Raw genomic sequence first — 15079 nt, 5'->3', positions numbered from 1 at the left:
CTTCTGTTTGAATTTCTCCAGCCAGGAAGTGCTGTTTGTCTTGATTGGGCTCTCTCCAGAGCTCAAGGTCGCGACAAATATCCGGGCTTTCTCCTTGATCTCGGCGTCTGTCAAAGGAAGTCCAGACTTGGCATGGTTCCGGGCCCAGTTCGCCAACGCTTTCTCAATATCGGGAAGTTTGCCCTTGTTTCTCTTGACTGGTGAGCTACTACGGTCCTCGGGAAAGAGATACTTCTCTTTCTGACGCAAGACCTTGGAGACCGTGCTATCGACTGAGTTAACCGACGTGGTCTTTGCGGGGCGTCGTATCTTCCCCCTTTGATGCCTACCTTCTTTCAACACCGAACATGGCTCCAATTTCCGTCTGCTTTACATGAGGATTATCTTCATGGTACTGACACATGCGGCGACGGTCATCGTCTGTTAAAGTCTTCCTTGGACCAGATGGGGCGTGCAGAGGTGTAACCTTAGTCGTCTTCAAAGGCGCCGGGACAGGAGGAATGGCTACTGGTTGATTTGAGTAGCTGTTCGGGTTTGTTAACATACTCGGCCAAGTTGGATTCGACGGTACAAGCAGCGTAAGGGGCTGGTAAGGCGATTGATGCGGTGGTTGCATAGATTGCGGAGGCGGCGGAGGGGGCATTCTTCCCAAGGATTCAGATGGCAAGCCATGAGTTATGGGAGGCATGTATCCATATCCGCCGCTGTAGTCGGGCAATGTGGTCTGAGGGTGACTGTAGGTGTTCATGTCGACCCAGTGCTCACTTCCGTACGTATTGTCCTGGGCCAGATGACTTTCCGGGTCCATGCCCGTGGAACCAATGCCTTGGTTGTGCATCCTATATATCTCCAATGATTGATATGGCGGCATGGGACAAGGCAGGGCGGCGAGACTGACCTTGCGTCTGGATGTGAGGCCTAGCACGGTCAAGAATTGATGTAAGATTTGTGCCAGTCAGTCTGTCTGATGCGACCTGGAGTGCACAGAGCGTGGGGATAGTCTCTACCCGACTGAAATTGGTGTGATGGGCTTCATGAACAGAGGGGAAGCATGCATGCTCTGGCGACGATTGGTCCTGAACGGGGCGTGCAGTGGACTGCAGAGTACGTTAGATACCTTGCTGCATAGGAGCTGCAGCAACGTTTGGTGGAAGCGTCCCGCCGGTCAAGGAAATACAGATGGAAGCGCGACCGGGCCTGGCTTGACGCCTTTCGATACAGTACGGCAACCTGGGTTGTCCTCTTCGAACACGGTCGTGCAGGAGATCCGAGGAAGCACCTTGCTTTTGTTCTTTATGATCTGGCTGAAGCGGTGTAAGACGTGATGGATGGTCCCCAACTAAGTAAGACACGCAGAGTTCAGTTACTTGCTTCCCCCATCCAGGGCTTACAAGAATGTACGAGCAGATTGAAGTGAGAAGTTCACATACCACGGGTATCTTTTATGGAACATATACAGACGCCCTTGGAATCGCCAGAGGACCAGACAGGATCAGCTCGTTGCAGTTGGGTTTACCAATGGTAGAGCGCCTGCTGCACGAAGCAAACGCCGCAATGCAGTCCGAACACTGGTGAAGCTGGATGGGCAGTAGGTAGAGATAAATCAGATGCAGGACAAGCAGGCATTTGATGGTGGGCCGCACAGAGGCTACATATGTACCATGTATGTTTGGTCGTGGGCATGTACCGGCAAGGGTCTGGGTTGCTTAGACCAGATAGAATGGTGGAGGGGGGCAAGCAAAGATGGGGGGCCGAGGGTCAGTAAGAAGGGTATGACAGGGACACAGGACAAGGGCCGTCCGTGAGGAGAGGGAAACGGATGAATTAGACCAGGCAGGTTATGGGATCTTTAAAAGAGGGCTGGCCAGGGGAGAGGAGTGATGCTAGCTTGTCTGAAGAGAGTTGTACCCATATCTAACAATATGACCAGGGGAGCAAAAAGCAACACCAGGATCATGCCTGGCGGAGTCGTTAGATGCGCATGAAAGCTCTTTAAAAGAGCTGACCGAGCGGAGAGGAGCCAGTGTCTGTGTCTTATCGTCTGTTGGGTGACAAAGGAGCGAGCGAGCGACCGCGCGGTACGGTAAGGTACAGGCAGTACAGGAGTACGCCGCGGTAGTGTGATTTCCGGAGAAGGAGCGTCAAGCGCAAGGAGCGGGATAATTAAGAAGAAAACGAGGAAAAGAAACCATGAGTTAGTTGACCGCCATACGATACGATACAATTGATTGATTGATAGATAGATAGGAATCAAGCATGGCCTCTTTGGTGCTTCTTCTCACCCTTATCAATCCAACCAAAGCCCGCTTCCTCAATCATTTTCTTCAATAATTAGCAATAGTCACCACCGCACCGATTCGGGGTGAGAGAGCATGACGAGGTGTACGAATCACAGCCGGCAAACGAGGTATTTCAGCGAGGCTTTTGGCTGGCTTCCGTACTAGGCCAGTGGACCGTCCTGGTCACCAGGGGTTAGTGGCATAGAGGTGTGGTCATTAGTACTGGCTTCCAAGGCCTGTCAAAAGAAGCTCACGGTCTCTAATAGGGCAAACACCCTGTCCCGCTTGCCGTTCGTGTGGTCATTGTGATAGACAATGTGATCCTAAACGGTGATGGAAAGCGGGACACGGCCGCAATGTTTCGGGGGAAAATCGTCAGCGGTCTTTTGGCGTCGCTAGCCATGAGACAGCAACGCTCAACTATCATATTTTTTTTGAGGAGGGCGCTACACAGTACAGTACAACGGCGTCGACAAAGCCATTGTTCCGAAGACTCCAGCCTCAGCTCGTGGCGCGAGTTGGATCCATTCCAATGTGGCATTTCGCAAGGATATTGGAGGCGGTGGTGGCCGAGTTGATCCGTCCACGGTCCACAGTGGAATTAAGATGGGCGGCGGACCGGCAGGCGACTCGCAAGGGCCCCCAGCACTGTCTAAAACGAAGGGCACAGGGATTCCGTGGACCACCTGAACTGCCTGATGTTTTCCCTAAGGGATGCCAATATCAACCTCTAACCACTGCCGGAGATTCTCTGTTCTCGGGGTGGGGAGCTCGAAGGCATTGATCATGGAGATCAATGCATTGCTGACGAGGGGGATCTTCACCTGGTTTCTCCTCCAAAAATAAACGACCAAACATCAAAGCTGATGAATGCAATATCCAGATGAGTGTCTGAGGGGCCTGTCTGAAATGCCGATACCAGGTAACATCCGAAGAGGAGAGGACGTCCGCTGATGAGGAAGCTCTCCTGACGGGCAGCAGGAGCAGGAGCAGCAGGAATCTCGATGGATACAGTAGCAGCCCACCTCCCGAGCTGTCAGATCCTCAAGGGCTGCCGCGCAGTGCATACTCCCCGTCCCCCAAGCCCGTCCGTCGGCATCCAAAAGTCTCCACTAATTAGCATTCGACGATCTAGCTAATGGGTCGGCCCTCTCCTTGCCCTCACCGTTGGCCGGCTGGTCACGATGCCAGTCTTCCTCCACCATCCTGAAGGGAATGGCGATGGAGGAGGGGGCAGCCGGCAAAGCCTTCGAGCTCAACCAGCCAATCTAAAAAATCCAAAGACCAACATTTTTTGGCATTCTCAGCCAACGAGAACGACGGACGCGAAGTAGTAGATGCCATTGGGCACTTGTCTCGGGGGTTGGAACACGAAGTCGCAAAAGGAGTCATTGGGCAGAATTATAGCTAACGGGGGTCCAAGCGAGCCTAGTCGATGCCGGCCTGCGTTCCAGTTGGCCAGATTCACCAAGATCCCTGACTATCATTGCCTGAGGGCCTGAGAGGCGCTGTGATGATCCCTGGTGGATGGGACCACATCGAGTCTAGCGCACGAAGCCTCCGCGAATGGCAGAAGATCCGCTAACCACCATCTCAAATGAGGCGGCGCTGTGGACTCCGTCCCACGGCCGTGTCGGATTGTCGAGAGCGTGAGAGAGAGTGTGTGTGAGAGGCACAGAAAAATCGGCACACTTCCCTCATCCGTTGGTACAATGAAGTCATGGACGGATGGTAATGGGTGACGGTGGCTGTGCAACAGCTATGTTTTATGCTCCCATCCAGTTGGAGTGCCGGTTCTCGGACGGGCCATTTGATTCTCAACAACGGACGGGTGTAATACGCCCATCTCCAACAGTCCTAGGGGACGTAGGAGCAACTAAATTTCTAGATCGTGAGCAGCTAAAAGAAACAGCCAGTGACATTAACATGGCCGGCCAAGCAATGGATCAACTGAGACTCATCCACCCAGACGAGCAAATCGTTGCTTCTTTAACATTCTCCACATGATGACAAGAGTCGTAAGCCGCTCTATCGTTGTTAATGCGACGAGGTGAAGTCATAATCAAGAGCCATGATGTGCCCCATGTCCTCGACATCCGGCAACGGCCTTGGAAATTGCAATTGCCATCCTGCGCAGCGTGACTTCTGAAGGAAGCATTCACCATGGGTGGTGTCTTGTTTGGCTGGCTGATTCGTAAATGCCCTGGTCGTGGCTGGCCCTGGCATGGAGAGCTATCTGCGGGTGTCTGTGCTCCTGCCTGGGCCGTTTTCACTCGCGCATCGCCTCGAAAAACCCCTGTTTCCAAGATCCGTGATGCTGTCGACAAGCTCGTTCCAGCAGGAGATCTGCCCCTTTCCGCCTCATCTCGGGGTCTCTCAGTGATCACAAGCCCGATCAGGACCTGTACTGCAGCGCTGCAGTACACATCTTGCGATCCTCTCCGCTTTTTTTCGCATGCGGTCGCCATCTTCGGTGCGGCTAATGGGGGAGAACATGGGACGATGGGCCATCCGCCAGGAAGCCCTGCTAGGCCCAACGCAGTGACAGGGGAAGCGAGGGAAGACCGCTCGCTATGCACAAGGAGGGGTTGCTCTCGGAAGCCGTCGCTTGAGGTCGGCGGCAAGACGTCGTCTGTGAAAGGCCACTGCAGCTTGGTGTCAGCAGGGTCTAATTAATAATTCGGCCATTTTCTGGCGGCCGCCGTTGGCTGAAAAACAACCCGAGGGGGGGTCCATTGTGCTAACGGCGCTCCTCTGGCTGTTCATCGTCAGGTCATACAGCGGAGACCCGTCCATCATCATCAGCAGCAGCAGGTGAGTGTCCAGTTTCCTCCAGTAGCTTTGATGGGGGAGGAAAGGCCTCCGCAAGTTGGCCGTCCTCGAGGGAACAAAGGCGACGGTGACGGTGGCAGTGACGGGGGCCCCCCCTTGCAACGAGGCGCCAGGGCAAGCAGCCAGAGATGCACTCGAGGACAGGATGTACTGCGCAGTACTATGTAGTGTGTGGAGTTTTGGAGATGGGGCTGCCGCTAACGCAGCGGAAACCGTGCACTAAGCGCTGAGCATGTTAGTGTTAGTGTTAGCCTAGTGTATTGTACAGTACACTGTAGGCAACTGAGGCAGCCTTGAAATGTGCGGTGCGGCACGTTCAGCACGTTTCTGTGCATCCCACGCTTTCGTCCTGCACGATGTTGGTTTACGGCCGCATATTGGAGGCCAAGGGGGCCATTCGGCTGTCTTTCGGCTATGCAAGCTAACAGACAACTGCAGGTCTCTCTCTCTGCGCGGTTTCCTACCGACAGTAATGCAGGCAGGTACTGCACCACCCGACTGACAACTACGCAGTTACTGACAGACGTGCATGACTTCTCCAGCTGTTGCCTCTGCTTTACCTAGGTATGTACATACAAATTAAAATGTAATGTAATCTAAGGTACGTGTGGCGTCTGTGGGGTACTGGAGGAAATTTCCCAGGAGTGCTTCGCGAGGAATGCCAGGTTTCTTCTCATTGACCACTCATCCAGAACCGCCTCCTTCACGCACTTGCGTCACTGTGATCCCGGCATGCGACGAATTGACCACCAGAAGATCTTTCCTCTCGCCGCTTCTCCTGTGTCGCCTCCGTGCCAGTGAGCGCTGCGCTTAACCTGACGGCCCTCGAGATATTCAATGCAGCGTTGTCAATCGCGCTACCCGGTTCACAGACAAGAGATCGGCGTGTCAGCCTTGCTCCATGGGGCCGTGGCAGCACGCGTAATGCTCGAGGGGGGCGGGCAGTCCCTTCGAGGTGACATCAAACTTGCAAGTTAGCTGGCTGAAACCCCCTGCCGTAAGGATTACGGAATTAGGCAGTCCGGATCACCAAGAATTCCTTGGAAGCAGCCCCAACAAGAGAATCCCTCTTGTCCTGTCCCTGTGACGTGCCATTTTTGGGGTCCTCATCGTTTGATGATCGTGACTGGAGAGGCGCAAGATTAGCATTTTGTGACGATACTCCACCCGGCGAACAATTCGGCCGGCACGGCGAGTTACTCACCAATGTCTTCATCTGCAAGCTCATGGGCAAGTCCCACTCGTTGTGGTTGGTGCTTGACAGACTTTCCATACACAATGGCAGTCTTGAACTGCTCAAGAATGCTCCGGTGAATAGCGTTACACTTGACATGTTTCAGTTGACTCGGCTCGGGAAGATTGGGAAAGGGGAGGCTCTTGTTTCCGGACTTACGAAATCTTCAACCGTGCATTTCGTGGAACGAAGCACGACAGGCGAGGAATAGTCAGGCAACTTGCCCTTTGGCTTCGTATACACTCTTACAAGCTTTAACTTGTCCCACCTACAGTCCATGTCAGTCATTCCCCAACCCAAATGGAAGGAGACGAAGGAGAGTGCGCACATTGCCTCCATCAGCTCGTCGACGTTCCATCCATGCTCAGAGCTGATAGGTACGGAATTAGGGATTCGGTAGAGAAGGTCCAGCTCCTCAATGCTTATGGCGTCAATCTTGTTCAGCACGTAAATGACGGGAATATAGCTCCGACTCTTCGCCTCCAGGATGTCGATGAGATCGTCAATCGTGGCATCGCACCGAATAGCAATATCAGCCGAGGCAATCTTGTACTCGCTCATCACAGCCCTGATTTCATCGTTGTCAATGTGCGTAAGGGGAACTGTGCTTGAAATGTTAAGACCGCCTTTGTCCTTCTTTTTGAAGGTGATGTTCGGAGGCTCCTTGTTGATACGAATGCCGAATCCTTCCAGTTCCGTCTCGATGACCTTCTTGTCGGTCAAAGGCTTGTTAACATCGAGCACAATGAAAATCAGATGGCAAGTTTTCGCAACAGCAATCACTTGACGACCTCGTCCTCGTCCATCCTTTGCACCTTCGATGATACCAGGCAAGTCGATCATCTGAAGAGGAGCACCTACGGAAGAACGTTTAGTCAGCATCCTCTGAGCTCTGACATGTCCAGGAAGAAAATGTCGGCAATATCCTTCCAAGACCTAGCCGCTATCGTCTGGCGAGTATCGCTGTTCCTGCTCGCCGCTGAAGCCTCAAGACACGTACGAGAGACTTACCGTTATACATCACTTGTCCAGGCACTGACGTCAACGTCGTGAACTCATATGCCGCCGCCTCAGAGTGCTGGCCCGTAAGCCTACTCATGAGCGTACTCTTTCCCACCGACGGGAAGCCGATAAACCCAATACTGGCGACACCCGTTCGTGCGACATCGAAGCCTGCTCCTCCGCCGCCGCCACCGCCCGATGACGGCGTCAGGAGCTCACGCTTGAGCTTCGCTAGCTTTGCCTTGAGCTGACCCAAATGGAAGGAAGTGGCCTTGTTCTTCTGGGTCCGAGCCATCTGTTTCGCCATATGCTTAGTCGCTGCCCCTCGAGTTACGTATGCTGCTTTGGTGGGGGAGAACCTACTTCGGACTCGATCTCCTTGATCTGTGACATGGTACATTAGCGAGGTCAAACAGCAGACGATTGTGTACATTTGGTATTCACCTTATCTACCGTAGTCGCCATGATTGCGGTAATGATCGTTACCTATGCCGTGTTGGCTCTTGTTCGTTCGCTGGCTGTCTATGCCCTTCGTTACGGAATAGTTGCAAGTTTTTGTGGTGGGGCAAGAATTTCGGGAGCGGGGATAGATAGGGCCAAAAGTCGCCCCTCACCGTCCCGGCAGTCGCATCAATATTGACCAACCAACATGCTACATCCGCTCCGTGAATCAAGAGCATAAACAGGACTGACGCAGCGCTGTTGTAAGTCTCTTCAGAATGATTGATTATGTACTTTGATTGGTATGTACGTGATAGAACTATGTATAATAATAATAGAAGAATTGCAAGCCTTTGGAGGATCCATCCGTAAACCTGCCTGCCTCCATGGAAAACCCACATGCCACACACACATAACTCCAGGACGAGAGCTCTACTATACTATATATCATTTCAACGAAGGCCAAATAAGCATTGCCGGGTATTTGCCGAGTACTTTCCACATTCGCAAAGCAACATCATCAATCCAAGAGCCAAAGGCCGTCGATCCTCTCTCATCAGTCGTCGTTGAAGCAAGTGATCCCGCCATCTGCGATGGTGTCCGTATAAACCACAGATGGAATGTGTAGTAGTCTCTTGGCTTTTCAAAACCAGGTCGTGACAAAAGAGATGTCTCATAAGAGAAGGTACAGAATTGGTCTGACATGGAGCAGACGTGGACCACCCTGAATATCAGGGAGGCCGACACAAGGCTGTTATACAGAGAAGTACGGATTGGCCCTGGGGTGTGTTCTTTCTTGAAAAGTGAACGACATTGGCCAAGGCAGTTGTCAACATAAAGAGAAAATGTCTAGATAACATTGCCGTTTGACCCATTGATCCCGTTTGTTAGAGGCTTGTCTTGTATAGCGGCATGAAGATTATTGCCGTTTGTCGTAGGATGATGGTCTGGGGAATTGTCTCCATTGAGCTGTAGCGGGTGGCTTGATAAAACGCTAGTTGGCGAGGAATGCGTTCCATTGACAAGGGGCGGCGTCTGGAGACCAGATAGTATCTGGTCTAAGCCCTGCTCTCTACAGAGGCGAGCATACTCGGGATCATCAGGCGAGACTGCCACGAAGCCTCGTCGCGGTACGGGTTTCTCGGGAAATGGGGTTTTGCTGACTCTACTAAGGCCAGGTTTTTCCTCAAGGACCATTTGACCATTGACGTAGTACTTGTTCCTCGGGGCGAATCCATAGAATCGATTAGCATCGGGGTCGATCTTCCATTTCTGCAAAGGCGCCCATTTGGAGAGTTGAGACTCATGCTCTGGCAGTTCACGATAGGCGACCGTGAGGGTTATGCTCCGCAGATGAGGAATGTTCGGGATGATATACATCAGTTCAGAGGCCTGCATCTTGTTAGCTGATATGTAAGAAAATGATAGACTGTCTTACTGACCTTGACGAAGAACATATCCATGCCCGCGAACTTCTCCCAAGCCTCACCACGAAGCTTCTCGATAACCCTGTAGCCCATTCGATCGGGATCTTCGCCGCAATAGTACTCCGGCAATTGTTTGCCCAGCTCGTACAGCGTAGGAGTGGTGAGGGCATATCGATCAGATTCGAGCCTCCAGATGATCCGCTTCGCAATCATAGAAACAGGCACTCGCTCCCATGCTGTATAGCGCGAGAGTTCGAGATCCTTCTCTCCCAGTAGCAAAGCCACTTGGGTATTCAGCAACCACTGTTCGCGACCATCCGGTGTTCCCGTAGCTTCCGGGCGAATGCAGTCGTAACGTACACCCTGCATCATGCTGAACTTCTCTGCGATCTCAGAAGACTTTGGATTGGCAGACTTGTCGAGCCAGCGTAAAAGTGGAGGTAATTTGGAAAGGCGAAGCTTCTCGTGCTCCTCAAAAATTCGACGCTGTTCGGCCTCCCTAGCAGCTCGCTCGGCTTCTCTGGCAGCACGTCGACGTTCCATTTCTTCACGCTGAAGACGTTCCTTGCGCTCTTGCTCCTTGCGTTCTTCTTCCTCGCGCTTACGGCGAGCCTCTTCTGCTGCTTCCCGTTCAAGCTGTTCCTTTCGAAGCCTCTCTTCCTCCTCTCTCTTCTTCCGCTCTTCTTCCTCGCGCTGGCGTTTCTCGTCCTCTTCTCGCTGGCGCTTCTCTTCCGCCTCTCTGCGAAGTCGGTCTTCTTCCTCGCGTTTCTTCCTGTCCGCCTCCTCTTGTCTTGTGCGCTCTTCCTCTTCCTTCCGCTTCCGCTCCTCTTCTTCTACAAGGCGTTTCTTTTCCTGCTCCTGGCGCTTGACCTCCTCTTCCTCTCGTTGGCGTTTCTCTTCCTCTTCTTGGCGTTGTCGTTCCTCATCTTCCTTCTTCTTCGCCTCAATAGCCTTAGCTTCGAGCTCAGCTTGCTTCTGTTGCTGGTCTTCCTTCTCTTGAGCAAGGCGAGCCTCGGCCTCCTCATCAGCTTGATCCACGTCACGCATCTCCACATCGGTATCTTCCGACTTGACATGGATGCTCTTTTCTGACGTGATGGACTTGCCCGACTCTCTGCGGCCATGCTCGGCTGTTGAATCTGATTTCTTAGGCTTCGAGGACTCACGGCGCTCATTGTCTTCACGACCCTTAAGGTTCGATTTGCCAGAAGCTCCAGCTGAGGCCGACACGTCACGCGATGAGCCCGACTTACGGGGCCGGCCATCAGGTGAGACACTAGGCTTTTGTCGCTTCTCCTTTCCTTCGACATCTAGTCGCCTCCTCTTAAGAGGCGCCTCGCCTTCCTTTTCTGACAAACCATTGGGAGGGGTAGCACTCGCTCGGTGACGCTTACCAGAGCTCTCGCCAGAGACAGACAGCCTGTCGCGTGACTCGTCTCTTTTGAGTGCCTTTGTCCGATCATGATACTTCTCTGACTTAAGTCGTTCTTGAGGGTCTTCATGCCGAGAATCACGCGGGCTGGGAGGATCTCTGAGAGAAGAGGCATTAGAAGCCATGCTTGTACGTCGTTGTTTCTCTCTTTCTCCCTTGAGTTGCCGGCCAGAAACAAGTTTTCTTCTTGGCTTGACTGTTTCGCCTTCGGAAGAAAATGCGGCGGTGTCCGACTCAGTTCGCTTTGGCTTCGCGAATAATTTGGACGCCGCAGGTGACTCTTCACGATCCGAAACTGCAATTGTAGGGACGCGATCCTCTTTTCTAGGTCTGCCAGGCCCACGTTTTGGTGAAGTCTGGTCCTCTTGGTGGGTCGAAAACGAAGTTGAACGCCTTTTCTCCTTGGGACTGCTGGCCACTTTGCTGGAGGCTGCACGTTTACTCTCTCTCGTTGGACTTGAGCCTTTCCGCTTATGGGACCTTGAAGAGTCATCCTTTGGTTCACTTCGGCCTGCCCGTTTCGCATCTCGTTCCTCTCGTCTATTTGGAGATTTGGTTTTCGAGTCGTCTTTGTGCAGCTTCCTGTACTGATCATAGGCGTCCTTCAACATCTGTTCCTCTTCCTTCCAATAGGTGCCCTGCCGTTTCCGCGCAATCTCATGGTAGGTCTGACCTTTAAACTTCCTAGTAGGGTCAAAGCTACCTTGATCTAAGAGCAGGCGTATAACCTTGATGTTCTCCTGACCGATCGCCGCTAACATGGGTGTGGCGTATTCGGGAGGGAGTGATGTTACGGGGCCTGGGTCAGGATTGGCACTACCCAATGCAAGAAGAAGCTGCATCACAATATCGTGCCCGCCTCTCGCTGCGGCTACCATAGACTCTGGATCGTCAAAGGTGTCCCTGACTTGAAGAATGCGCGTAACAGTTTCTTCATCGCCACGGCCGGCAGCTTGACGCAACGTCTTGTCATCCATGGGCATGTAGAGCAGATGGTTGCTAGTTTTGGTAGCCCGCACGGTGCCTGCTCTCCGTCCACTTGCTGCGGCATGGGATGATGATGCCGCAGCGGGGGATCGCCTTGGACTTTCTGGGCCATGAGAGGAGCGAGTATCGTAATTATCGTGATGTTCCTCTGATGTCCGGCGACGCTCACCCTGTTTTTGCTTGGCTTCTACTAGAGCATTTCTGATCTCGGCCGCATTGTCCATCTCATCGTCCACCCTGTCGAGCGGTTCTTCACCATTCACGTTCGCCTTGCGTGGATTGACACCAGCGTCGAGGAGGATCTTGATCACCCCAAGATGTCCATTGTCCACAGCATCGAGAAGTGGGGTATCCTTGTCGTAATTGACACATTCCAGATTACAACCCGCGTCAATGAGAAGCTTGACAATGTTCTCATATCCGTTCAGGGCTGCGATTTGAAGAGGTGTATTTCCAGCAAAGTCAGCAACATTCAAATCCTCAGGACGTTCACCCAAACGCGTCTTGGCGAGGTCATATTCGCCTCTCGCACACGCTCGCGCGAGGAATGTCTGACCGTGTGCGTCAAGATGTTTCTTATGGGGTGCCAATTTAGCAGGTGAGGTGGAGTCTGCAGTGGCCGGTGTGGTTAAACTGCGCAATTTCGAACTGCGTATATGGGGGGAACCACTGGCTGAGGACTCATCAGAGTGGTAATCAGTCGTGAGTGGCGCAGGAACGCGCTTCTTCTTGTGGCTCAGGCCATTTGAAGACTGTGAGGGTAATTGGGTAGACACGCTACGACGGTGTGTTCGAGGATGCGGGGAAATAGACCTCGTACGTGAGCCCGAATGAAGGTCATTGTGCGTCCGCGATGAAGTGGTTCTGTGCTCTCTATCTCGCGAAGGCTTGGTTGCTTGAGAAGTACTGTCAATCCCAGCACCTGATGTGCGCTGACGCCGGGCCTTGCGATTCTCAATCTCGTCGTCAGAATCGGCCCTGCTCGCTTTTCTTTTGTGGGCCAGTACTCTGTCAGCTAGTTTAGACTTGTCTTTCGAAGTTGCTTTGGGTGATTTTGCATGAGACGGTTCTGAGTCGGATTCTAGATTGGCATCACCAGATCGACGCCCCGGTCGGTGTGGGGGAGACGCAGGTGCCGAACTCAACCCGCTGGAGCCGTCTTTACTTCGAGTTTTGTCCTGTTTCTCCTGCTTTTCATGGAGTCTCTTCTTCTTACCCGGAAGGATGCTTTGTCCCTCAGCAGCTGCACTACCAGCGCGGTTGGCCTTTTCGGGCTTGTCCCCGTCTTTGGATCCGCTCGACTGTTTCCGCTTCGTGGGGGCATGTTGTCTTTCATCGTCGCTATTGAACTCGTGCTTGATAATCTTGCGCGTCTTCACTGGGGAGCCATCCTTGCCCGCGAGCACGATTGTTTCTGCCTCGGAGTTGGCATCAGCGCCATCGTCCTCTTGAGCAGTGGACGACGCCGTCGCGCTGGCTTTGGGCTCCTTGACGGGAGGCGACAGCCTGTTTCCGTCAGAAGAAACGTTCACGGAGGATGAATTAGGTTGATCAGGCTCGGCTGCGCCTGTCTCCTTGGGAGAAGCAGGTGGCTTCGTTGAGGCGGACTCGGCAGCATTCTGCGCATCCATATCATTTAATTTGTAGAGAATCTGCTGCTTTGCACCATCATGGGCGCTTCTGAGCCGCTGGAATGGGGGGTGATCGAATGGCTGATCGGATCGCGTCGAGGTGGTGATGCGAAGACAGCCAGAAGGGCGCTGCGGTGAACGAGGAAGAGCCCAGCAGCAGACTCAGAGTCAGCCCACCAAAGCCCCGTGTCAGGAAACGTTACCGCAGCTGCACCGGCGCGCGCTAAAGAAGCCACAGGACAGCAGGCAATGAAGGGCAGTCGTGGGCCAGATCAAGGGTCGAGTGTCACCGATGGGGGCGCAGGCCTATGTTTTGTGAGGGGAAGAAGAAATGGGAGGCGGTGGGATTGGGATTTTCGATGGGTTGGGATGGTGGATGGGAATGGATGGATGGCACTGGCGAGTCGAAGTGTGTGTTGTTTGGATTTCAAGGTCGGTCCCGGCAGATGCGTTAGGTAAAGGGTGGTAATGGGATGGCAATGCTAACTGACTAACTCTTAATTGTTAGTGCCTACATACCTACGAAACCATGCCTACCTGCCGACCTGTTTTTCAATCCCCGGCTCGTTCTCCCTGGGACACACATAGATCATTACCTACATAACGCTAACATTTAACGGCACCCACCACGCCATACCACACAAGGAGACGGATAGACACTGCGCTGGGACAAGCAGAAAGACAGACTGAATGAGGCAGGGCTGGTCGTGGAGAGCGGTCCCCCATTGAATTCCCAGATCAAAAAGTCTGATTGCTCGACGCTCACGTGTTATGATTGGTGGCTGGGTGCATCCAGGACGTGGCCGACTACGGCGGGCGACAGTAGCACCACGCGACGTTACGTTTCCGGCGCCCGCCCCCAAACTCGAAAATCAAGGATCTTATTTCGGTATGTGCCTGTGTATGAAATTCAATCTCTTGCGATCCAAGGTGAAAACCTACCAGGTTAGGGTTTGTTATGAGCCTTTTCTTGTTGCCACTCAAGGGGCGCAGGCCCTCAGCGACCTCAGTTCTTCACGGCGAGGGCCTTACCTTACTATGCACCAGAGGGGCGAATGTGCAATTCCCCGTCGCATGGACTCTAGACATACTGATTGCATTGCGCGCTATGTTGCCTCTCAACGCTCCACTAATTATGGCCTAGATAGACGGATGGGTGGCCGAGGACAGCCTCCTCACCTTAACGTACTGCATCTCATGCATCTCATGCAGCAGGTGCGGCAACGATCTTGTGGACGAGCGCCATTGGCTTGAATGGCCGTGGGTATCCCTCTCGCCCGTTCTTGTTGAATTTGGGAGGTAGAGATTAAGTCCGTATGGTCTACACCAGGGCCAGATGAGCCCGGTTGATAGAAAGAAGGAATTTTTGCCTCGCGGCATGCAAAACAACACGAACGGCGTCTCAAAATAAGCGGGACTTCCAGGCTGCCTAGCTGTACTCCCGACCATCATCACCTTGACCCTGTCTACTGTGCTGTAAGGCTCTAAGGCTACGTACGCAGTATGCAGTAGGTGCGCTTTGTTGCCTCTCATGCCGTTCAAGTCGACGGACAACTCTCAACCAACCACCTCCGGCCTTCCCATGTTTGTTGCCTGCGAGCCTGCCTCCCTGCCTGCCTGCCTGCCTGCTTTACTCGCCTGTGCCTAGCGCAACCTCCTTCTCCGCTAACAGCAACGCTCCCACATTAGTTACGGAATTATCTCACCGTCTTCAACCCAGGCCAACATTTCTTGCAAGATTTGGAGTGCCGAATGTAGATTTTCAAACCATTTCCATCCGCCCGGTTCTCATGAATATACCCTCCTTCGCCGAG

The 15079-nt window shown here is 53.1% G+C and overlaps 2 protein-coding genes across 2 annotated transcripts; both read right to left on the bottom strand.

Annotated features, from left to right (window-relative positions):
* Positions 1–6307: 6307 nt before the first annotated feature.
* UCRPA7_1666 (putative gtp-binding protein rbg1 protein) lies at positions 6308–7812 on the bottom strand (the record flags this gene model as incomplete). Its single annotated transcript, XM_007914245.1, has 6 exons — positions 6308–6436; positions 6505–6613; positions 6674–7202; positions 7357–7642; positions 7711–7731; positions 7792–7812. The coding sequence occupies 6 exons, from the start codon at positions 7810–7812 to the stop codon at positions 6308–6310; spliced, it is 1095 nt and encodes a 364-aa protein (XP_007912436.1).
* Positions 7813–8675: 863 nt separating this feature from the next.
* Positions 8676–13265, bottom strand: UCRPA7_1665 (putative ankyrin repeat protein; the record flags this gene model as incomplete). Its single annotated transcript, XM_007914244.1, has 5 exons — positions 8676–8735; positions 8953–9180; positions 9231–10746; positions 11236–12244; positions 12851–13265. 5 exons carry the CDS (start codon positions 13263–13265, stop codon positions 8676–8678), a joined length of 3228 nt encoding a protein of 1075 aa, XP_007912435.1.
* Between the last annotated feature and the right edge of the window lie 1814 nt (positions 13266–15079).

This window comes from Phaeoacremonium minimum, assembly GCF_000392275.1.
Source record: "Phaeoacremonium minimum UCRPA7 unplaced genomic scaffold PA7_03_scaffold_124, whole genome shotgun sequence".
Classification (NCBI taxonomy): Eukaryota; Fungi; Ascomycota; class Sordariomycetes; order Togniniales; family Togniniaceae; genus Phaeoacremonium; species Phaeoacremonium minimum.
The sequence above is the reverse complement of the archived record's forward strand: the minus strand, read 5'-3'. Positions and strand labels throughout refer to the sequence as shown.